General features: G+C 39.4%; 1 protein-coding gene and 3 non-coding genes across 9 annotated transcripts; all 4 read left to right on the top strand.

The window, feature by feature from the left end:
• The first annotated feature begins 459 nt into the window (after positions 1 to 459).
• Positions 460 to 22,863, top strand: prom1b (prominin 1 b). 6 transcript variants are annotated; one of them, XM_077571231.1, is made up of 28 exons: positions 460 to 1,005; positions 8,104 to 8,165; positions 8,261 to 8,287; positions 8,372 to 8,577; positions 9,357 to 9,477; positions 9,563 to 9,626; positions 9,712 to 9,801; positions 10,488 to 10,511; positions 10,713 to 10,930; positions 11,005 to 11,079; positions 11,918 to 11,981; positions 12,277 to 12,285; positions 12,381 to 12,540; positions 12,664 to 12,816; positions 14,286 to 14,409; positions 14,706 to 14,809; positions 14,901 to 14,985; positions 15,067 to 15,213; positions 15,739 to 15,810; positions 16,024 to 16,116; positions 16,209 to 16,226; positions 16,369 to 16,422; positions 17,091 to 17,171; positions 17,290 to 17,358; positions 17,442 to 17,531; positions 19,318 to 19,433; positions 21,263 to 21,372; positions 22,306 to 22,863. In XM_077571231.1, exons 1-27 carry the CDS (start codon positions 723 to 725, stop codon positions 21,333 to 21,335), a joined length of 2,682 nt encoding a protein of 893 aa, XP_077427357.1. In that variant the 5' UTR covers positions 460 to 722; the 3' UTR covers positions 21,336 to 21,372; positions 22,306 to 22,863. The 6 variants fall into 6 exon arrangements, with proteins under 6 accessions (XP_077427357.1, XP_077427358.1, XP_077427359.1 ...); XM_077571232.1 differs by lacking the exon at positions 16,209 to 16,226; XM_077571233.1 differs by lacking the exon at positions 10,488 to 10,511.
• trnag-gcc (transfer RNA glycine (anticodon GCC)) lies at positions 15,841 to 15,911 on the top strand. The gene has a single exon. It is a non-coding gene; the product is annotated as a tRNA-Gly (tRNA).
• Positions 17,654 to 17,724, top strand: trnag-gcc (transfer RNA glycine (anticodon GCC)). Its single transcript has one exon. It is a non-coding gene; the product is annotated as a tRNA-Gly (tRNA).
• trnag-gcc (transfer RNA glycine (anticodon GCC)) lies at positions 19,721 to 19,791 on the top strand. Its single transcript has one exon. It is a non-coding gene; the product is annotated as a tRNA-Gly (tRNA).
• Positions 22,864 to 24,366: the final 1,503 nt, after the last annotated feature.

Consider the following 24,366-nt stretch of genomic DNA (forward strand, 5'->3'; position numbering starts at 1 on the left):
ACTATTTATATAATATTTTTTTATTATTTATATAAGAATGTTTACCTGACATAATTATTTAGTGTGCACTGAAAATGATTTATTTTTCAATTAATTGTTAAAAATGTAATATTCATATTTACTTTTTTTGTTATCATTATTATTATTTTTAATTTAATACAGCGCTAGTATTGAATCTTAATTGGCTCAGGTGCTAAAAAAGATAATAGCGTTGTTAGCACGTGTAATTCAAGGCACCGTCAACAAATGTCACGAAATGTCCCAACCTTTCTATCGCTCTCTTTGCCTTATACTCATCAAATTAATCCACAACAGGCTTTATAAAAGCAAGTGAAGTATTTGCGACAAGTTTGCTTCATTTCTTTTTTTTTGTCCTCTTTTAGCGCAGCCATTTTTGTGTGCGTTATTTGGTGACGTTCTCTGGCCTCAGTGACCTGCCTTCAAGCGGGATTTAGAGCTCAGCGGGCGGGTGGATGAGTGACAGGCGGTCGGACACACGTCTTCTTCTGTTCACTCCTCCCGGTCGAAGGAGCGAGGTGCCCCGGGAAAGATGCGCGTCGAGAGTCCGGACGGAGCCGACTGGAGCTAAACAAGAGTGTGGAAAAAGTTACCGCTCGCTTGCTTGGTTGTGAGGTCAGGAGCGGACAGGTGTCTTCTCTTCTTCGGATAATACGCCGTCGAATTCCCGGATTTAATTTGTGTCTTTCCCCCCTTCCGGAGCCATGTTGTGGACACGGTGGCTGGTCCTGCTGCTCTGCTGGTGGGGGGCCGCCACCGCCACCACCACGGCTGCGAGCGGCCAGTATGAGCGGCCGAAGCAGAGTGACTCGAGAGCGGACCCCCACCGGCAGCGCTCGCCTCCGCCAATGGAGCCGCTGGATTTTGGCTTCGTCCCGGCGGCGGTGTACGGCACCCACGCCTACTATGAGCCAGGGGCCATCGGGATACTCTTCCACATGGTGCACGCTTTTCTCTACGTGATCCAGCCCAACTCCTTTCCTAAAGGTCAGATTTTTTAAGAAGTTAATCGAACTCATAAAATCCTCTTATTATTATTTTCACCACTTTTCCGGCATCCTTCCACATTCAAATCAGTCAAAATTCCAACGACTGTTAAATTTGAGGTTTTCAAAAAAAAAAAAAATCCCAGTTTTCCCATAATTCAAAAATTTCCACTTAAAAAAAGTGAATTTGACATTCAACAACAACATACCCATCATTCCTATTCCAAAATGTTCAGCATGGTCAAAACACCTATATAACTATTTTCCATGAATTCCCACAATTACAAAATTCCAAATATTTCACAATAAAACTAAAAAAATATTATTCTCTCCTTCTTCCACATTTCTTGATCGGGGAGGGGGTTGCTGGAGCCTATCCCAGCTGGCTTCGGGCAGTAGGCGGGGTACACCCAGAACTGGTTGCCAGCCAATCACAGTGCATGTGTGGGTGTCATTTTTACGAATTATTGACCAATCTATAGTGTTGTAAATCAGTGGTCCTCAACCCTGGTCCTCGGGGACCGGTATCCAGCCTGTTCTCCATGTCTCCCGCAGCCAACACAGGTGGGAATCGTTATCAGTCTTCTCCAGAGCTGGCTAATTAGCTGATGATATGATTCACCTGTGTTGGCTGCGGGAGACATGGAAAACAGGCTGGATACCGGTCCCCGAGGACCAGGGTCGACAACCGCTGTTGTAAATTACCTGTTCTTTTGATGATGCAATGTTAATGGTCGGAAAAAAAAATTTAAACCATTTTGGGGTCTCCAGAAAAGTGACCATTTTGGAGGTGCAAGGTTTTGGCCTAATGCCAGAGAGAAATGTTTTTCTAATCAATTGAAAAGTTATAAAAAAAATAAAAAAAAAGAGGTGTCAAATGATCATATGTGCAAGCTTGACCAAACTAGATTGGGGCCCAAAGAGACTCCCAATATTTAGGCCGTCAATCAATTTAATTGACAATTAAGCAAGACTTTTAACAAAGCTGATTATCAACTAATTTAAAAAAAAATAAAAAATTTAAGTATCTTTTTACTAAGACAAATGCATAATCAAATTAAGTAAACATTTTTCTCTTTATGCAAAACTGCATAGGTTGGGGACTCTCGAGTTTATTTTTATTGGGTCGTCAATTTCATGTGTCATCAAGCGGGCCTAAATTTTTGGGGGATTGGACAGGAGCTACTAATTGAATGTCTTTTGTGTTCTTCATGAATTATTTACAATGTAAGTGGTTGTTATAGCATTAGATCCCATAATCCTAAGCAAATTTCTCTACCATTACTGATAATACACTCTCGAGTCATTTCATTTAGTATATTTAGGACTGGGCAAATAATTCAAGTTGATTTGTTAGAACTATCTCTTTAAATATATATATATTTTGCATCTCCCGACTGACGAGCACTGCTTAGACAAACAACGTGGATCTCAAACAGATTGGAGCTTGTTTACAAAACTACAGGGTTGCCAAATTAGCTCATGCTCTATCGCTATAATTGTCAAGTTTTTCAAGCCTTCTATACAATATCTATACAATAGATTAATTCCTTTAAAACAGTTCCAACATTTGATTGGCACTGGCATTTCATCCAGCGCTGCTTCTAATATTTGCATGTGCCGCTAGCTAAACAACAAAGTCCAAACGCGCGCCATCGAAAAGCATGCGCTATTTACACACTGATGCTATTTACACACCATTTAACTAACAGTTGATAATACGCATGGCGTCCTAGTCGTTGTCCGTTCAATGTTATTGGTACATTAGGTTAAAACATGTTCAAGAGTGCAGATGTTGAAGTTTTAATATAATGTACGGTACAATGATGATGACATGTCAAATCGGTAAAATTACCGAATGAACAATACTGAGCTCTCCAGGAAAAAAATAAAAAAAATATATATATATACTGTATATATATATATATATATATAATGTACGGTGCTTCGTCAATGTATTAGACCTGATCTATTTGATCGGTCTCTAGACCATCCCAATCATAGAGTGCTTGTGGTCTCTTTCGATTCCCAGCATGCTCGTTTGACCATTTTGAACAGAATGAATAAATATTTCATACTCAAAATTTTAATAGTCAGTCCCAAATTAATCTAGCACAACAATAATACTGTACTCATTTTTCTGTTAAAACCCTGGAGAACCCACGGGGTCAAATTTGGCCCCTATAAATTTTGCTACTCAAATAACAAAGACCTTTTTTATTTATTTATTTTTTACAAATTTAACTTCAAAAGTCCAGAGTGCCACTTCTGACCCCTGCATGGGGCCATCTAGTGGATGAATATTGCATTTACATAAGCCAGAGTGGTGGTGACAAGATGGCTGGCAACATGCTGTTTTGTTGACCTGGAAATCAATCCAAACAAAACCATCTTCTCAGCAAACCATCAGATGGTAAAATTGTGGTTTTTTTTTTGTTAATCTATTTCATATCATGTTGCAGAATGCCTAGGATTATGTTTTATATATATATATTTTGATAAATTAGCAACTCTGAGCTAGTTCAAAAAACAAGGGTTAAAATTGAAAAAACATATATTTTGGTGTTCAGTGAACTTATAGCAGTCATTTAATGTATAATTCATAATTTTCCAAATAAGAAAAGGGTTCTTGGGTTCTCCAGGGTTAAATACCTAGTGTATTGTAATCACACAAAAAACATGCTATACTACTAATACTTTACTTTCTTTAGCGATTAATGACAAAATGTCCTCTTTTTATGGCATATATGGCCTCAAAAAAGCTAAATGGCTGACTTCCTGTTGGATTTCGGTCACTAGATCTTGACGCCTTTTTTATGCTAGCCATGTCCACCCAGTTTTGTGTTGATGGGTGGCTTTTCCCCCCTAACTTTCCACGTTTTTTTTTTTTTTTTCATGTAATCTGCCCCCAAAATGGCTGCTTCAGACCAAAAATGGGCAACATCCCGTCTTATTTTGGCCATTGATCGTTAATGCTTTTTTTTGTGCATCCATTTACGAGATCTTGAGCCAAACCAGGTGTTGGGGACTAATTTATTCATAATTTCCAGGATCTTTTTTTTTTTTATAAAGACGTTTTCGTGTACTTATTATAAAAATGCCCACCCAATTTCATGTTGATCAGTGAAACTATAGGGTCAGGGTCTAATTTTTATCACACTTTTCAGGCTTTTTTTTTTATGAAATCTGCCCCCAAAATGGCTCCTTCAAACCAAAATGTCTGACTTCCTGTTTAGTTTCTGGCATGGGTCGTAGAGCCTTTTTTGTGGCTCTTGTTAGGATAAAAGGATGTTGATCAGGTGTGTGCTCTTGTGATGTTGATCCCATAAACCAATGTTGTGATCAGATTAATGTGAGTAGCGGATCAATAGCTGTCAATCGTGTCATTGTTGTTGTCACATGACCGGTCAACAGCGGACTGCCGGGTGGAATCCTCGTAGTTGATTTTTTCAATCACGCCACGTTCAAAGCTGTCCCGTAGCGGTCAGTGTGTGTTGAGTGGTCACGTTGGTGTGTTGACGCAGCGCAATAGGATTGGAGGCCTTTAAGTCTCTGCCATTTTTGGTGCGAGGGGTTAGGCCAGCGGAGCTGGCTAATCAATTAACAGATCAGCGATTAGGGGAGGCTTTCCTAAGTCACCTGCATCACTGCATAAAACTTTAATCCAGCGGGACCATATGCTGCCACGGCCGGGAACGTTCCGCCCTGTGAATAACACAGGTAGCCCACACCTGCGGAATTGTTGGGTAGATCGATATCCAAATATATATCCATATCAGTGTTGGTCAGGGGCAGTCTGGTTATAGTTTTGAATTTTTCATTGTGGTTAGCTGATTCAAACTTTTAATCGTAATTAACAATGAGTTCAATAGTTAACTCCTGATTTATTACAAGTTTTATATCTGTTCTAGATGTACCAGTGCAATCAAATGTACAGTAAAATATTTTTTTCCATACTCTTGTCAACATAAAAGTGGGAAACGTGTTAAAATAATAAAAATGTCTGCATCTTTTAGTCATTGATACAGGAATTTTATAATAATTCATAAAATTGATATGCACTGTACTATAAAATACGAGTGTGATATTGATTTGTGTTGAGGTAGGTTTTCTGCCACTAGATGGCATAATTGCATTTTTAAGACATTGGCGACAGCTCAGTGCGTTTTTCTTTTCAAATTAAGAGCAATCTAATCTTTGACATGAAGTAACTTGCGAAATCCTGCACATTTTTAAAATTCAAAAATACAACTTGACCCCGGCCTCATCAAATATATGCATTAAATTAATTACTGCAAAATTTTGACGTGGACGTGGTTGTTGCGTTGCGACTGGAATTCCCCCCATTTCAGGCTTTTCCAAGTAAATCGTGTTAAAAAAAAATTTTGTAGTATTAAAGGAACTTTAAAGTAACTCAAAATGAATGCACAAATTTTGACACCCCTATTTTTAATTTTTACTTTTTTTTTTTTTTTTTAAATCAGTTAGTTTTAATTTACTGAAAGAGCATTCAAATCTATATATATTAGGGATGGGAGAGTATCGTGCCGATACCCGGCCTTATTTCAAGGCATCGGTACTCGCGACGGTGGCCGACTCCCGAGTACCTCTGTTGCCACACCCGAACGCACGATTGGTTGTGAAAGGTGGTCTCCAAGTGCAAACTTCGTAGTGGCCAACTTGACATCATCCGCAAGTGGAGATCTTCTTGCAGTTCTTTACAAATGTACTTTCTGGGCGCTGATTTCCGGCACGGACTCCACTGGGTATGCTTCTGCCATATTTCCCACACACCTCACTTGTGCTGAATCTGAAGGGAACGAGGGGAGCCGCTTCATTTGGCCGGGAATCAAGTCGGCTGTGTTCACTCCCACAACAATACAAATGCTCATTTATGAATGCGCCATCTACAAAATAGGGTCCACTACGTCAAGCCACCACTGGCAAAAATTGCATTGACCCTCTCCGCTTCCCTTCAAATCCGTGTAAAAGTTTGGTTGGTTTGCAGCAAAGACGCCTCTTTCACTTGTGTGAGGAGCTTTATCCCGTCGATAAACACACACACACACACACACAAGATAGATTAGAGGATTACTAGCATTCACAGAGCTAATGCTAACCTGCTGAAACTGCGACTAGTGCAGATGGCATTGTCAATTATATATATACACGCGCACCAACACACTCGTGCGAGCCATACAGAAAGTGGGTCATTCCTGTTGTTTTGTCTCTGACTTCATGAATGTGATTGGTCGTAGACACGTGCGGCGCAGTGGAGAAGTGGTGTGCAGCATCAATTTTGATTTTTTTTTTATACATTGCAAAACAAACAAAAAAAAAAATCAAAATTTTAATCAAAGTCATCAATAAATTACCCAAAATAAATACAATGGCTCATTTCACTCCTTGATAAAAAAAAAATATATATATATATATATATAAGAGAAATAATAAATGGCATTGCTGAATATCAGTTAACATAAATTTGTTGGCTACTTCAGCATCGATGAGGTGGTTGTGAGGTCACAGAGAAGCCACGCCGGGTTGCGCAATGTCTGCTCGACATCTTCGGTTAATCTGTCCGAGCGGGTCAGAGTCGAGGATTGCGCCAGACTATATTTACACTTTACAGGAAGACACCGGGGGCTCTTTATTTACTGTAATCATTTGAGACCTGTTGTTTTGCTTTTGTGGGAGGGCACAAACAAAGTCAGACCGTCCTGCGAAGGAAAAGGATTGTTACTATCAAATGAATTCCCGAGTTTGTTTTCTGGATTCAATGTAAAGTTTTGTTTATTTGTTCACGCGTGTAATTGTGATTTTTGTTTACCTCTCTCGCCTCCCCCTTGCTCCTTTCGTTTGCTGTATCTTCACCTCCTACTGGGTCACTGAACTAAGCTGTCCAAGCTTAGCTGCCCTCTGCAGCTAATGCTAACTAAGAAGCTGTGGAAAAGAAAACAGGTGGTGCCGATATGCTACTTGCGACGCCCCAAACTCGATCCGACCCCCACCACCACACGTTTAACCATATTCACCCAAATCTTATTATTTGGCTCATGTAGTGGACATGTCTATTAAAACAGGACACACACAAAAGTATCAAAGACCCTTGTGGCGCTCATAATTCAACAGGAAGTTTGACATTTTGGTTGGAAACAACTATTTTGGGGAGTGATTGACCTTTGACACCAATTTACCGATCAACACCGACCAATTTGGGCGGCCACTTATATCATAACAGGTTGCACGAAAAAGTCTCTAAGACCCATACCCAAAACTGAACAGGAGTCAGCCATTTTGTTCTAAAACAGATATTTTGGGGCGTGGGAAAAAACGGTCCGTAAAACAAAACAAAATGGCCTCTGTGACCAGTTTCACAAAATTGGGAGGACATGTACGTCATTAAAGGATGCACGAAAACGTCTTAAGATGTCCATGCGCGACATTGAATGGGTTGTCTGCCATATTGGTTTGAGGTAGGCAGCCATTTTGGGCAGCAAATTCTTGAAAAAAAAAAAAGGTGCTAAAAAGTGTGGAAAAAATGAATCCCAAACACTAGATTTACAGATCAACACCAAAGTGTATGTGCGTGTTTACCTGCTGAGTAACAGTGGAGGGAGGGGGTGAGTCACGGACGGCACAGGTAAGCTTAATGTTGGCTGACCTACATAAACGTGCAGACAGCTGGACTGGAGCAACACCGTGGTTCACTTTTGGAATGGAAATGTTTTCCACTGATAGTCTAACGTTGATCCATCTGTTGTTGCTTGGTAGAATTCGTGTTGGACATTCAATTCTGCCGCCAGGTCCAACATGTTCTCCAGTTGTTGTTGTTAAGCAGACATGTTTTCCACTTGTTGCTAGGCAGAATTTGTGGCGCTTGATCGACTGTGCCCCATAGATGACATATTTGTTCAACAGAATTTGTAGACCGGGTTCAGTCGTGCTCCGACCCAATTTTCTGGGTAGAATTTGTGGGTCGAGTTTATTTGTGTCCCCAAATCCAACGTTTTTCCACTTGTTGCTTGGCAGTACTCTGCTTCAAATAAAAAATATAAATTCAAAAATCACTTAAGTATTTTTTTTTTTTCCTTCTCAGATCTGATTGTTAAAGTCATTCAGCAAAATATGGGAGGAATCAAACTTGAAGAATGGAGAAAGGTTTGTCCTCTGTTTCATTTTGTACCGCTATGCGATATCATGTCACTGTTATAACTTATTTAAATGACCTTTTTTCCGACGTCTCCACGATGCAGCCAGACAACGTCGTGCTCCTGCTCGAGGTAAAACGTTAAATTTCACGATAACAAACCTGATTGGCTAACAAGGATGACTGACAGGTTGTTGTATCTCCGCCCACTTAACAGGGCGCCTACTATGAGCTGGGGTTCCTGGTGTGCGCGACCGTCGGTGTCTTGTTCGTGGTCCTGGTCCCCGTGTTGGGCATGTGCTTCTGCGTATGTCGTTGCTGTGAGAACTGTGGCGGAGAGATGCACCAAAGACAAAGGAAAAACGCCGACTGCCGGCGAGGCTTCTTCACCGCCACGCTCGTCGCCACCACCATCTTCATCGTGTGAGGACCCAAAAACAATTTGAAATAGCTAACACACAGGAACGAATCTTGTAATGCTTGGCTTGTTGCTAGGCAGAATTCACAGGGCGCAATATTAACTGCCCTGCTTCATGTGGCTAGGCAGAATTTATAAGGCTCTCTTTTGACTGCTTGGAGGCTTGTTGCTAGGAAGAATTCATTAGGTTAAAATATAACTATGCCACCATGTGTTGCTAGGCAGATTTTAGTGGGCTTGATTAGATCGGCCCCTCCAATTGTTGCTAGGCAGAATTCAGAGGGCAAAATTAATAACTGCCCCATCCCTTGTTGCCAATCAGAATTCAAAGAATTATAACTGGCCGGTTGCTGGTTTGAAGCAGAATCAAAAGGGCTCAATCATAATTACCCCACCACCCGTTGCCAGCCACTTGTTGCTTGTTGCTAGGCAGAATTTATTCGGCAAAACTGCCCCCCTACTTGCTGCTAGGTAGTATTAGTCATAACTTCCTTTCCTGTGTTGCATAGGGCACCATCATGACTGTCCAAATGCTTGTTGCTAGGGAGACTTGGCTATGGCATCACCTGTTGCAATGAAATTCTTCTTACATTTATATTTAGATAACATTTATGGTAAAAAAAAAAAAAAAAAACCATTGATAGTGTTACCGCCTTAGTTTCCCTGTGTTAGGAAAAAAGGGTCACAGCCATGACTTAATTTAGCCTCCTTGTGTTTGTTGTCTTTTTTAAAATTTATTTATTTATTTTAAATGAATGAATTACGTTTGAACTATATGTATCAGTCTTGGGGTACTCGTGGCCTACGCGGCGAACCACAACATGAGCTCCCACATCAAGAACACTCGGCGCTTCATCAACACTAACATCAGAGACTTGAAGACGTTCGCCAACAACACACCCGCCGTAAGCATTTATTCACTCACTCACTTATTCACTCATTAAGCCCAAAAAAGCCCCAAAAAAAACACTTTTTGTTACTTTCTTGCAGCAAATCGAATACATGACAGCGCAGTACACGACAGCCAAAAATAAAGTCCTGTCCGAGCTCGACAGTAAGTGGGTTTACTGGACATTTAATGAAAATTAAAATTAAAAAAAATCATATTTACTGTAGCTTTAAGTGTATGATTGTGCTAGATATTGGACCTTTGCTGGGCGGGAGGATTCACAGTCAGCTGGAGAAGGAAGTGGTTCCCTCCCTGGACACGGCGCTGCGTATGACAGGAGGTACTTGCTCACTTTTTAGCTTTCTTTTCAAATTTTGGTTTCATTTTAAAGATGCTCTCGGATTGCCTATAAAACACATCATGATTTTAAACCAATCCAATACAATAAATACAATGCATTGCGATATGATACATTACGATATGACAATACAATTGAAATGGATATGATCAAATCTGATATTACATGATACAATGCTACAGTGTATACTGTACTTTATGTTGCGGTTTGATATAATTTGGACCAACATGATAAAATACAATAAGGTCTAAGGCAATGTGATAAGCTACAATGCCGTTTGCTATTTGATGAAATACCATTGGATACGATCCGGTATGCTCAAAATGAATATGTTACTGTGATACGATGCAATTCGCTAAATTATTTCATGCAATATGACATGATACAATCCAATATGGTTTGACATGATAAAATGCAATATGACATCATTTAATCCAGTTTTGCACAATGCAATTCTCTTTGGTCCAATATGATTCAATAGGATACAATGTTTTTCCTTGTTTACTAAAAAAGTTCATTTATGGCTCAGGCAACTATGCTATGTGGCTAACTATATGATTTGACCGGGTATGATACCAAAACACATTCATAGGTTCCATAAATGATCATATTCATGTTCCAAAAAATAATTTCCCTTTTCTTTTCACCTCACACCTTTCCTTCTAAAGTTAAAGTTGAAAATGCAATCAAAGGTAAAAAAAAGAAGAGAAAAAAGTTCTGGATTTGTGTTTGTGATTAAGTGTCAGTGGAAGTGTTAGGAACCGGTTCTTACGTGGTGATCTGTATTTAATGTCTTAGTGTGTCATTCGTGCTTCCTAGAGGTTGTTTCTATCCTTTTCGTGTTAATTCCAGTGGTTAAAATGTATTTCTGATGAAAACGTGTTGGTCTGCAGCCATGCGTGAGACAAAGGAGGCCCTGGAGAATGTCAGCTCCTCATTGCAAGTCCTCCAAGAAGGCACAGATAGACTTAAGGACAGCCTGTCCACAGAGCGAGCGTCACTATCCAACACCTTGTCGGACCCGGCCTGCACCAACGGCGCCGTGTCACCGAGCTGCAACGCCATCCGCTCCACACTTTTCCAGCTGGGCATCAACGCCGACTTCTCAAAGGTGGCTCCGGAGAGAGCTTTCAAAATGAACCCGCGCGGGTTCAATGGATTAACAGTTTTGTTGTCTTTTTGCAGCTCCCGGATGTCGGCTACGCCTTGGAGAATGTCAACACGGTCCTGAAGATCGACCTCAGCAACATTATACAGAAGGTCTGCTGTTAACCTAGCTAGCATAAATGTAAAGTGTGTTTTCATAAACATCAAAAGACAGTTTATGTCTTCAATGAACCTAATTAACATGTTTTAGTAAAGCTCAAAAGAATGAACCTAAATAAATACTGAAGATGATTTTGAGCCTTCAGAGGGGAAAGTCAACCCCCCCAAAACATTCTTGACAATAATATGTTCTATGCAGCCCCACTAGTCTAAATATGGTATTTATTGCGTTAGTGGAATACGAGTTAAGCAGAAAAATCCAGCAGTGTTTATCAATATCAGAAGGCGGCCATTTTGCCACTTGCTCAGTTCACAGTTGCTTAAGGTTCAGGTAACAACCAATCACAGCTCAGCTTCGGAAAACAGGTGAGCTGCGTTTGGGCGTTGCCTGAGCCCTGAGTAACTGTGATGTCATCTTCAGTCGACAGCAAGTGGCAAAATGGCCGCCCTTGAGATGGATGACAAACATCTGGATTTTGCTGCATAACTCATATTCCGCAAATGTAATATTAATCAGAATGTCATGTGTAGACTAGTGAGGTCACATATAACATATTATTGTCAAGAAATGTTTAAGGTAGACATCAAAGGCAATTTTTTAAACTTCAAAGATTTTCACTCATCCCAATATGATACGACAATTCACAAATTTTCAGTGAACCTAATGTATGCTAACAGCAGTGCTAAATTAACTTAGCATGTGTGTTTTCGTAGACAGTGACGGTTTTGTGTCAAGACAAACAAATCTAAAGACAATTTAGTCTTCCATGAATGGTTTTATCACTCATTGTTAGTCTCTAACCCATATCTTTTTTTCTTTCCCCACATTTAGGGCTACTTATCCTTCAATGACACACCAAGGCTGGTCAAAGAGCAAACCAAAAACATTGTTGCAGGTACCCAAACTGCTTGCGCTTGTGTGTACAGTGAACCCCGGATTATTGCTGTGGGGATAGGTTCCAAAAGCGAATGTTACTGGGTTTCAGTTGGGACCTTCTCTGCCTCTTCTTCTCGCTGTTAATTGCACTGCATCTACTATTACGCTAATGCCAAGCAACTTCAAATTTGCTTTGCATGCATATTGTAAAAACACATAAAGATCTGCGATATAATGGTTCACTGTACTGTACTATTGACATCTGTTTGTCTTCTCTTATCTTCATTTCCCTTTTTGGGACAACTAAACTCCAGCGTTACCTCGTGAGTGTTCCTCATTAAAATTAAGTTCAATGATCACTGTTGCTGTTTTGCCTATTCATTTCTTGTGTTTGGTGTTGGGTTTTGATGAATTTTAGGAGTGAAAGGGATGCTAGATAAAATTGGCTCAGAGATCAACGGCTTTGCCAAGATGTTCCCCGTGGAGGCATCGCTGGCCAACTTCACTGTGTTCCTCAGCCAGGGGCAGAAGAACATTGAGTCCTACTATGCGCAGATTGACCAGATCGACTTCTACAGGTTTGCTTTTAACATCGGAGTGTCCCAATCCAGCTTTCTACTCCAAATCTCGGATAAACTCCCGCTCCCAGTGAACTCGAAATGATGCCCATCTCTGGTGGTTTTCATCTTTTTCTTCTGCAGGTGGATTGGCTGCGTGGCGGTGCTGTGCATGGTGGTCCTCATCCTGTCCTTCAACATCCTGGGCCTGCTGTGCGGCACATGCGGCTACGACAAGCAGGCAACGCCAACCACACGGGGCTGCATGTCCAACACGGGCGGGAACCTGCTGATGGCGTACGTATGAAAAAAATAAGAACAGATGTCCGACACAGGTGGTGTATATGAATTACATGACTTGACTGGAGTCAGACTTAACTCGCCAATTATCAGACTTGGAAATTCCTTGAAATTTTCCACAAAAATCACAAACCTCATCTGAAAAAGCTTCATGTTTGACTGTGCAGTATTTACGCTCTGCCATTTTGTCAAACTTACGGCCTTTTCACACTGCACTTGGTTTTCTTGGTGTTCAACACATGGCAAAGAGACAATAGCTCTGTGGTGCAAGTTTGCCCATATTGTAGTTGCTCAGTGGCCTCCCAGGAAGTAGCATGGATGTGTTTCAGACAAAAACAATGGTTGTACAGGGTCCGAACAGTCCGTACTCCGGGATCACCCTTTACAAGACCTTGTGGAACACGGTTAAATGCCTTCTCCAAGTAGACTGCTTGGACGAACTCCGCTTGAGGACACCCATCTTGGTCTTGCACCCGACCCGAGCCCATTAGAAGGGGGACCCACATTGCCTCTTCTATTCCACCTCCCAGCCGAGCCCCAAAGGAGGGCCGTGGTGGCCCACTTCTGGGCAAAAGAAAATGCTGTCCAATTATGTTTGTTGTCAAAGAGACGTACTTTATGGCTGGTTCCTTATAGCTACACTCTAAAAAGAGAATTGCTGAACTCATTTAAGATTAAACGGATAATTGTTGACCAACTTAATAAAATTGCTTCAATTGGTAACCCACGATTGATCCAAAGTGAATATATTAAGTTTAATTAATTATGAGTTCATTAAACTTAATATATTCACTTTGGATTAACTCAATTCAATCATGTGTTACTACTTGAAACAATTTGAAGCAACAATGCTCTTTTTAATCTTAAATTGGTTCAGCAATTCTCTTTTTAGAGTGCTACTTGCACTGTGTGACCCGCCAGAGGCACACCGCCCCCATACGACATCGCGCCGAGAATCATTGGGACACACAAAGTCCCTCACCACATTAAGGTGATATACATGATCTCAAATGGCTGATGTTCTGTTCAGATTTAGTTTTTAACAATTTAGTGTGTGTACAACAATACAGTATCTCATTAGTTATTGATAAGAATGTTAAAAGGTGTATTACTGCCATCTACTGGCCAAATTTGGGTCCGCAGGGTTGTGTTGCTCTCGTGGTCACAAATTGTATGCGTAACAGCCATGCTAATTTTTGGTCTGTGTAGTTGCACACTTACGACTATAACTTCATCTTTTACTATAAACCTACAAAAACAACTGGTAAGTAGTTTTGTTTACTTGCCAATTTGGCTAACTGATAGCAGGTCGAACGTAGCAATTAAGCTAATCCTGCATTCAATTCAGGACAAAACAAAGTAAAGCAAATACGAAGACTGGTTTGGGACTTGAAACTCGCTTATGACATATTCATACGTTCTCAAGGGACATATATTGATGTCTTGTCACTTTGGGTCTATGTCAGCGGTGTGTGTTTCTCCTTCGTCTTCGCCTGGGTACTGATGGCCATCGTCACCACGCTGTTCGTCGTTGGGGGGAATGTGGAGAAGATGCTGTGCGAGCCGCTGGCCAGCCGGCAGCTATTTCAGGTACGGGCCACAAATCGTCTTTTTTTTTGCTTACTGTCTGAGCGAGCGTCTGAGGCAATGAACCAAATTTATATTATTTTCTAAGGTCGATTGCGACGACTGATATCACTCATCAGCAACGTTTGAATCAATTCAAGACAATTAAACTCTTCTAGTGACTTACAGTATATAACAAATTTTGCACTTTTTTACTTATATAGCGATTTTTGCCATTTATGGAATGGCCCCATCTCGATACCTAGTCGGTACGCCAAAATAAATGGTTTTACTGTGATTATACCTGTATGTGCGTTTAGATCATAGACACACCTTTCCTGGTCCATCCGTCCAAGAAGAACTTCCTTCCTGGAATGCTGTTTCAGAACCCAAATATTGACTTGACGTTGGGAAGCATGTACAGGTAAACGAACAATAATAATAACTTCAAATAGTATATACAATAGTTGACGTTTATGTTGGGCTAACTGATTTTTATTTTTATTTTTTCAAAGAGAGTGCTACGATAACAACGGCCTGTATCACGCTCTGCAGCTGGAGACCATGTTTAACATCAACTCCTTCCTCAACAGGACAGTGGCAAGTCTGCCGTCAAAATGTGACTCGCTTGTGATAAGTGTGATTTCATTGTAATTGTTGGTTACGTGTGTGTATCATCAGTACAACAAGGACCTGGCCAAAGTGTTTGACAGTGTGCAGGTGGACCTGCAGGACATCACGCTGCTGGAGCAGGCGGGCAGAGAAAACCTCATTAACTTTGCCAACACAGGCATCGGAATCATCGACTACGAAGCATACCTGGCTGAGGTGGCAAGATCATCATTTTGTGGACATTCATGTTATTGATTGACTGCTAGGTTGGATATTATGTGTTGATTTGTCTTTAGTGAATCAATTGGTTACTTAAACAGTTAGTAACTTTGTTCAGTGGTTAGCATGGCTGAATAATTTATTGTTTTTCGGATTTAAATTGTCATCTCAGACAACATTATTTCATGGTTGTCAAAACTGTTTTCTTAGTTGGTTGCTCAGCTGGTCTATCATTTCATTCAATAAGTCAGTTAAAGTTGCTTAGTCTTTTTACTTGGATGATAATTCACTTTTTTTCTTTCATTTGGGAGGGGCGAAGGACTTCTCAGAGTAACTGAAAATTCCAAACTTGGAAAGACCAGTAATTAGGCACAGCCACCAACAGATGGCAGCAATGTAGAATTTTAGCCAGTCATTCAGTTGTTAGTAGTTAGTTAAACACGGAGTTAGTTACTAATTTAGTGAAACACTGAGACTGCTGATATGAAGCTACAAACCTGACACGTGGTTTATATTTTTAAGGTGAATAAGGGCATCACAGTCGTGGACCTTCTGACCTTCGCGACTGATTTGGAGGGACAGGCCGACCAGCTTGTGAGTTCAACAAGATAGTTTCATATCCAAGCATTGGTGGTTCAGTGGTAGAATTCTCGCCTGCCACGCGGGAGGCCCGGGTTCGATTCCCGGCCAATGCATCAACTGTTTTCTTTTTCTTCTCAGCTCTTGGCAAGCACGTGGCAAGCATTACTTTGACTCCCTGACATTTTGCTTTCCTCTGTATTCATTTCCATGTTATGTATTTTGCAGCCACGTGGCGCTCTGGAGAACGCGCTGAAAGGTCACGCCAGTAGCATCCGACAGATTCACAGAGAACTGGTGGTCCCCATGGAGCAAGCCATGGTACATTTCATGCAACATACATTACACGCTTTTATTATTACTATAGCTTGGCACGTCCTCATTTTTCTCTCTCCTCTCGTTCACTGTGACAGAAATATGTCCGTGCCCGGGTAAGCACGGTGACAGTGGCTGTTGTGTTTTTATTTGTAACAGTGCCGTGGTGATGTAGCCTGTGGCCCGTGGACTTGTTGATAAATATTGAAGAATTAGACATTACATTAGCGTAACAAGTGTTTTTGTGTCATTGTGCAGAGCTCTATGAGTCAAAGTATAAAGCAGCTGCAGAAAACCTCTACTGACCTGCCGGTGAGACACTATTATTTTTTTATACTGTATATATATTTGCAGTATATTTTATTTTAATTTGACATTTTATTTAATGTTTTACAATGAAATTGACCAATTATGAATTTGTTTAAATTTTTAGTTTTTTTTTAGTTATTTAGTTTTTTGTTACTTATTTATGTTTCATATAAAGAGATGTACATATTTGATATATTTATTTGTTTTGTTTTTTACTTCTGTGTTGTATTTATATTTCATTATATATTTTACTATTCTTTTACAGATTACCATGTAACTTTTAACAGAATTTTTAACATGAAGACGGTATTGTAATTTATATTTAATTTTTATGTAGCTTTTTTTAAACATGTTTTTTGCATTCATGTCATTTCCAATTTTTATATAAATTATACTTTTACATATATTTTACCATTTGTGTTTTACCTACATTTTTATTTATGCAGTATTTATTTTAAATTTTATTTTCATTTTATTTGTATGTTGCATGTTATTGTCATTTATGTGTACCAGTACTACTTTTTGCATACTGTTATTTTTTAATACATGTTTTGACTATTTTACATTTTAATTAATTGTATTTTTTGCACACCATTTTTAACATTGTTTAACAATGTTTTTATATTCCGTTTTACACATTTGAATTGCATTTTTATTTATTTACATCGTAGGTGAAGGTGACCAACATCCTGAGCGCCATCGATGCTTCAGAGTACCTCATCAGTAACAACGCCTCACATGTGGTGAAGCAGGTACCACATTATATAAAATAAACATCATCTCCATGCATTTTATCCCCTTTTGGGGAGAGGGTGGATCTTGCTCTTTTAGGGAACAAAAAGTTATAATTAGCTTTTGTTGTGTGTTCAGGAGACCAGAAACTATGTGAAAAGCTTGGTGGGATACTTCAAACAGTACACAGACTGGGTTCACAACTCTGTGAGTATTGACTCCCTTTCTACAAAATCACAGTTTTACAATAAAGCCACAGTGTTGAGTATTATAATGTCTTGTGGCTGCAGCTGACTGCAGAAGTGGCTCAATGTAAACCCATCAGCAACATTGTGGACAGCATGGAGATTGTTGCATGCAGCTTCATCGCAGACTCAGTGGTAAGGCATTTATTACATTATTTTTATTATTATTATTATTATTATTACATGGGTATATAATTATGCACGCATTCAGTTCAGATACAATTTATCAGGTACATTATCTGACGTAACTTTCATAAGCATTGGTGGTTCAGTGGTAGAATTCTCGCCTGCCACGCGGGAGGCCCGGGTTCGATTCCCGGCCAATGCAACTTCCTTTTACATTTTTCAGGTTTGACCCTAAAGCGCGTGGCTTAGATGTTTTGCGGTCTTTTTATTCATTTTAAATATATGAAGTTTCATGTGAATGTGACTTCGACTATGCTTAACTGAATTCAAAAGTATCCGCTGCAGTCTGCAGAGCATGTGGTTGCCTCCCATCCCCCTTCACATAAGACCTCCTGTACCACTGGTCCTCTTAAAGGGCCATACACATATAAGTAAATGTTGCATCTGTGGAAAGAGGCAAGCCAAGATTCTTAATCAAATTTAGAGGATTTAGATTTAAAGTAGCACTAAGGAACATTTCTACCTTATTAGAATATTTTTATAGTTTTTTTATATTCTGATGAAACATCGACTTAAAACTAGTTGAATGGTACCTTTTCTGTGGCCTCTTTGACAACTTTGAGGAGGATGGTAGGAACACTACCACAAAAAAAAAAAACTACAAATGTGCTGACTGCTTTATGGCATACGTGACTTCGCCTTTACGTTATTGTCATTTTACGATTACTGCTTTCCTGGCAGAAGTTGCAAAACAACTGAAAAGTTTTCTCTGAGGAGACAAATAAAGAAAAAGGGAAGCTACCCTGATAAAAGGACAGTCAAGGATCAACATTGGCCCGGCTTTCACTCGCTGGCGTGAGCTGAACCATGACACAGTGCGCTTGTCCTCATGGGAAATGTGGTCTTCCTTCAGGCATAACATTACCGCTTTTGTCCATATGGTGCCGCCATAATCAACATAAACTGAAAGTTCCTTAGTGTCGCTTTCAATGAAATCTTGTCACTATAGAATATGCAGATTATAAGCATTGTTGCGTCAGTAGAGCACAGCAACCAGCCGTGGACAGTGGGCATGTTTGAACCATCATAAACGAGTGTCTTATGAGTGTCAGACGCCCTGGTTCGAATCCCTATCTTTTTTTTATTTTTTTTATTTTTTATTTTTTTTATTTTATTATTATTTTTTTTTTCGGGGAGAGCTCAGTATTGATCATTTGACATGTCATCATCATTGTTCTCCCTTTTTTTTTTTTTTTTTTTTTGGTATGTGTGTGTGTGTGTGCGCGCGTGCGTGCGTGCGTGCGTGCGTGCGTGTAAAAAAAATAAGAATTTGTTCGAATCCCTATCTAAAGCGTAAATAAATGTCACGCGCGTGCCTAACTCCAATGTTGATTATTGATTTAATAAGAAATCAAAGTCATTAAATGAACCAAGATGTTTGGTTTTCTGTCTGTTATTTTGTAATATTGTTCCCACCTTTTCAAAATACTATGAAAGTCAATAATAATTGAAATGTGTCGTTAATTTTTAAAGTGTGCATAAACATTTTCGAAACAATATTTTCAGTGGAAGTTATTCGTTTGTATTCTATGTTTTATTGTATACAGTACAGGCAATTATACATTTGACCCATTAGACATGAAAAAGTGCAATGATGAAGTTATTGGCATAAAAGCATATTAGGAAGAGGCTAGCTAGCAGCAAGTTAACCCCACCGGGAGTGTAACGGCTGTGAAGATGTCATTTTAGGCAGGATAGGAATATAAAAAGTGCCCTTTTGTTGTTGTTTTTTTAGAATACGTTCTGGTTTGGACTGGGACTCTGCAGCATCCTGCTGCTCCCCAGTATCATCATCTCCATCAAACTGGCCAAATACTACCGAAGGATGGACACGGAGGACGTCTTTGAAGAGTGAGTCCAGACAGCACCCACATTCAATATTCTTAGCCACGGTAATTCATTAGATACAATACAAGAGCTGGAACATTTTTCTTCTTAACTTTTAATAACCTGGCCGCTAAGAAATGAGCCAAATCCGACAAGATGTTTAGAAATTAATTTTAGAAAAAGATCAGCAACCAACATGGGGCTCAAACCCAGAAACACTCTAAACTCTACTGACTGAGCAAGCCATCCTTTTTCACTCATTTTTCACAAAGCAAATCTCTGAAAAAATGTTTTTTAGCACTATTTCATAAGCATTGGTGGTTCAGTGGTAGAATTCTCGCCTGCCACGCGGGAGGCCCGGGTTCGATTCCCGGCCAATGCAACTTCCTTTTCATTTTTCAGGTCTGACCCTAAAGCGCATGACTTCTATGTTTTGCTGTCTTTTTATTAATTTAAAATAGAGATGGGAAAATGAAGCCTCATGGAGCACTTTTACTATTTTTTTTTTACTCCTCTAGATGGTGCTCTTGGTTCAAATATAAAGGCTAGTGCAATGAAAATGTATTACATTTCCACTGCCTTTTTAAACCAATAGTGCCATCTAGAGGAGTCAAAAAATATCACAAGTGCTTCATGAGGCTTCATTTTCCCATCACTAATTTAAAATATATAAAGTTTCGTGTGAATGTGACTTTGACTATGCTTAACTGAACTCAATCGTACCCGCTGCATTCTGCAGAGCATGTGGTTACCTCCCATCCCCCTTCAGATACGGCTCCCTGTACTACTGGTCCTCTTAAAGGGCCATACACATATAAGTAAACGCCGCATCTGTGGAAAGAGGCAAGCCAAGATTCTTATTCAAATTTTGAGGGTTTAGATTTAAAGTAGCACTAAGGAACATTTCTACTTTTAAAAAAAAATAATTTTTTTAGTACCATTGTTATGATCATGATCTGTCATATAACTGTCAACATACAACATGACGATCTCATGCTTTCCTGACTAAGACTGACTGGTTGGTTAGACTTTGCTCATCTGGATCAGTATTTTTTTCACCGCTCTTGTAATGGATGTCAGCGCTTATTGATCAATTAATAGTAATGTTTATTTTCTCTTCTCCTTCCCTTTTCTTAATCACGATTCATTTGTTTAATCACCATTTTACACACACACACACACACACGATTTTCCCCAGCTCCACTTACCCGTGGCTTGTTGCACTTTGACCTTTGTGACTTCTTCCGTTGTCACGTTTCGTCCTCACTTTGACTTTGGATCTTTACCTTCATCATCGTCATCATCATCATCATCATCATCATCATCACTTTCATGATCAAAGGTCATCTCCTCTTTCGGGTTTATCCTTCTTTTGATGCTTTCCGACGATCTCGACTCCGGAGATTTTTCCACGGGACTCTTGTGTTGCATTATGGGTAATAAAGGTAAAAATGGTGAGCCATACCTTTGGAGTCCACACTGTGCCGCCGACCACATGCAAAAGTGATCAAGGTATATTTTATTATTTTAAATGATTTGAATTTTGTATTTCCTCAAATAATTTAATAATTTCCACCATGCCCCCAATTTTTGCTCCAATACAAATAAATGCCTCCCTGTAATTAATCGATGCCTCATTTTTCCCATCAAAGAAAGAATGTGTATTAAAGGGGAAGTCAAGTCACCTGGTATAAACCTTGAATTATGCCAGTTTTCATCTGAGAAATATGCCTGTTCGCAATTTCATTTTTGCGTTTAATTTCAAAATGACTAACCTGGATTTAGCCCACTCTAGTTGCTCTAGTAAATTCCCTTGTGTGTGTGTGTGTGTGTGTGTGTGTTTGCATGTACAGTAGCTCCCCCTATAGCGACACCCTGTTCCGATTCCCTCGAGCCTCGGCTCCCCCGATCTGCGCTGACTGCTGATTGTCCCCCCCCCACTTCCCTCCTAACAAGGTAAAAGGTAAATCTCCTTACAGGAACTTTTGGGGGCTTTAAACACATCGTTTCGAAGTGGTCGCCCGCTGCCAATAATCAGGATCCCAAGTTATGTCCTCTTGATCAATCATCAGTCAATTTCATGTCAGATGTGACAAGAAGCCATGAGGAGAAGGCGCTTTACTTTGGCGGGATGAACAGCACTTCGGTCCCTGTGCTGTTTTTTTTGTGCGCAATCCTTGGATCGGTCATCTTTTCACAACATGCGTAATTCACAAGAACGAAGACTTTAATGTTATGAGAGAAATGTGTATTTTGCAACAGAAATGATATGTGGAAAAAGTGCAATTTTGCACAAATAAAGTTATAATATGTGAAAAATGCATAATTGTACTCAAAATGATGTACTGATGATAATGTACTGATTTTATATGAAAGATGATGAGAATATAGTTGGAATGTGCAAAAAAAAAAGTGTAATTTTACAAGATAAAGTTTTGGTATTACAAGTAAAAATGCTTAATTATTACTTTATTATTTTTAAATACGCTAAAAATATAAATTCATTATACAGTAGGAAAAATCAGTACAATTATGCAAATTTATTTTTGAAAAAGTGAAGCAAACCATGCAGAGTTAATCTCAATGTTGCTTTCTGGTCGGAGGTCTCAAGTTGTGATGCGACTGACTTTTGTGCATCATTATTGTATTTTTTCCAACAATTTCTGGTAAAATTTGTACGACTTAAGTTGTTGCACTGCAATTGCCTTAAATTCAGAAAACAAGAAAAAACTAACTGATAAGTAAGCTTAATTTTTAGGGTTTTTTTTTGGTAACAGTAAGCTAAAAACGACTAACGTTAAAACATTACTTAAAAATTCCTTCTGAAACACTTTACCTAAGTATAAAAAAAAAAGACGCTTACAGGGTTGAATTTTTTTGTTTTCTTTTTCTACAGCGGACAAGAAAACTGGAACTGAAAGCATCGTCATCGTAAGAGCTTGTTTCATCTCATCGTGACTCAAGACGCAAACAAGAGAGCCCATTTATTAACTGCTGGTGATTCTCGACGTCGCCCCACATTTTCCAAGGTAACCCGACATTCCGGATTTCCTGTTCTCATCTTTGGATGATCCCAAAACTAAAAAGGGGGGGAAAATGTCAACAAACGAGCAAGAACGCTGAACTTGCCAGCCAACTGTCATGTAGTTTTTCAAAGCTAACCAAGCATGTTTTAACATACCTAACTTAGATATTTCCTTCTGTATACTGTCAGTCACATGGACACAACATGTAATTTTTTTATATATTTTTGTCAATGTTTGTTTTTCTAACACGTTTAGTTTTTATTTAATTTTTTAGAAATAGTCTTGTCTTTCATGTGGTGGTGTAGTTAGCTAGCATGATTTGAGCTCGATAGGTTATGTCATGTTTTGTAAAAAAAAAAATTAAAAAAATAAAATAGTTTGATAATTTGTGAAATATTAAATTGTTGGTATATGACACCATACAACCAGCTTTATCTATTTGTTTTTTTAATAGCTCAGTGTAATGCATCGTGGCTATGGCCGATGATGAATGCCACATAATCACTTCAAAATCTCACATTTTTCATTCATTCCTTCATTCATTTTTCAAACTGCTTATCCTCACTAGGGTTGTGGAATTTTTAGAGCCTATCCCAGGTTTTTTTGGGCGTTGGTTGGGGTACATCCGGAACTAATCGCCAGCCAATCACAGGGCACTAATATTACATTTATAATATATATTTTTTTAAGTCTAGTGTAAAGTGTAACTTTTTTTTTTGTTTTTTTTACGATAATATTGGTTGAAACAAATTTAAAGTGTAATTTTAGTCTCGTGAGAAAGTGATATGCAATTTTACAGGGAAAAAAAATGAAAAAAAGTTTGGCTGTGAGGAAAGCTTGGCTGTGACAAAGACTTGGCTGTGACACTTTTCGTTTGATTTTCATTGTATTTTTTCGAGTTTGGTGCACTGTAATTAGCTTCTGAGATCCCTTTTCCTGATGTTTCCAAACTAATTCTAAGCTAACATCAAATGGTAACTTTTTTTGAAGAATCTTTGTGCATTTTGTCACTTTTTTTTTTTACTCACGACTGCCACCTCTGGCCCAAAGCGTAACTGCAGCATCTGTGTCAGGCTCGTTCATGATGCGCGTGCGATTACAACCTCATGCTAAGCTAACGGGAACTGGTAGAAAAGGTAAATCAGCTGCTGTTTCCTTGTGTTTGCACGCCCATACTATGCTAAGATAAGGAGTGGAAAAGATAGTTTTCCCCACGTTGAAAAAGTTTTGTTTTTCTAATCAATATGAAGACTGTACATGAAGTTACTGGCTACATAACAAACACACTTACTCTTAATAAGACGAGCTAATAATGCTGTGTGTGTGAGTCTTTGTGGGTTGGGGGGGGGGGGTTAAATCGGTGTGTGGAAGGGCCAAACACAGACCACAGAGTGTGTGTGTAAATGTGTTTGTAGAGGAGGGGGGGTTCCAATCTATGAATAAAAAAATCCAACAAGTTCCGGCTTTGTCTACAAGGTGGCTAACAGAAGCTCTCAGTCAGTCCGTCAAATGTTTGAAGAGGCGAGAGAGCGTTTCCCTGGCTAATATTAGCCACTCTGCCAAAGTACACACAAAGCAAGCGCTCGTATTGCTTTGGGGTGTTGACAGCTCCTGGCGAGTTGGGTTTCAGAGGTGGCGTGATCTCGAAACGCATACACAAAACATTAAGTCCGAAATTCTACATGTGAAAATGTTCTCTCCAAACTGCCTCTGTAGCCTCCTGTAATTTGCAAGTATTGCCCAAAAATTGTGTGTGTGTGTGTGTGTGGGGGGGGGGGGGGGGGGGGGGGGGGGGCGATAATATTAGACAAATTAAGTACAAAAAAATTATACATAAAAAAAAAATATATACAAAAATGAATACATTTTGTATTAATTTGTCATATTACCTCACTGCAGGCATAGTAACCCCCCCCCCACCCCCACTGTGC

This window comes from Vanacampus margaritifer, chromosome 7 (assembly GCF_051991255.1).
Source record: "Vanacampus margaritifer isolate UIUO_Vmar chromosome 7, RoL_Vmar_1.0, whole genome shotgun sequence".
Taxonomy (NCBI): domain Eukaryota; kingdom Metazoa; phylum Chordata; class Actinopteri; order Syngnathiformes; family Syngnathidae; genus Vanacampus; species Vanacampus margaritifer.

Coding starts and splice junctions, on each gene's coding strand:
- prom1b (XM_077571231.1), top strand. CDS start 723: ATGTTGTGGACACGGTGGCTGGTCCTGCTGCTCTGCTGGTGGGGGGCC. Junction 1,006..8,103: donor GCCCAACTCCTTTCCTAAAG/GTCAGATTTTTT, acceptor TTTCCTTCTCAG/ATCTGATTGTTAAAGTCATT. Junction 17,359..17,441: donor CAGACTGGGTTCACAACTCT/GTGAGTATTGAC, acceptor TTGTGGCTGCAG/CTGACTGCAGAAGTGGCTCA.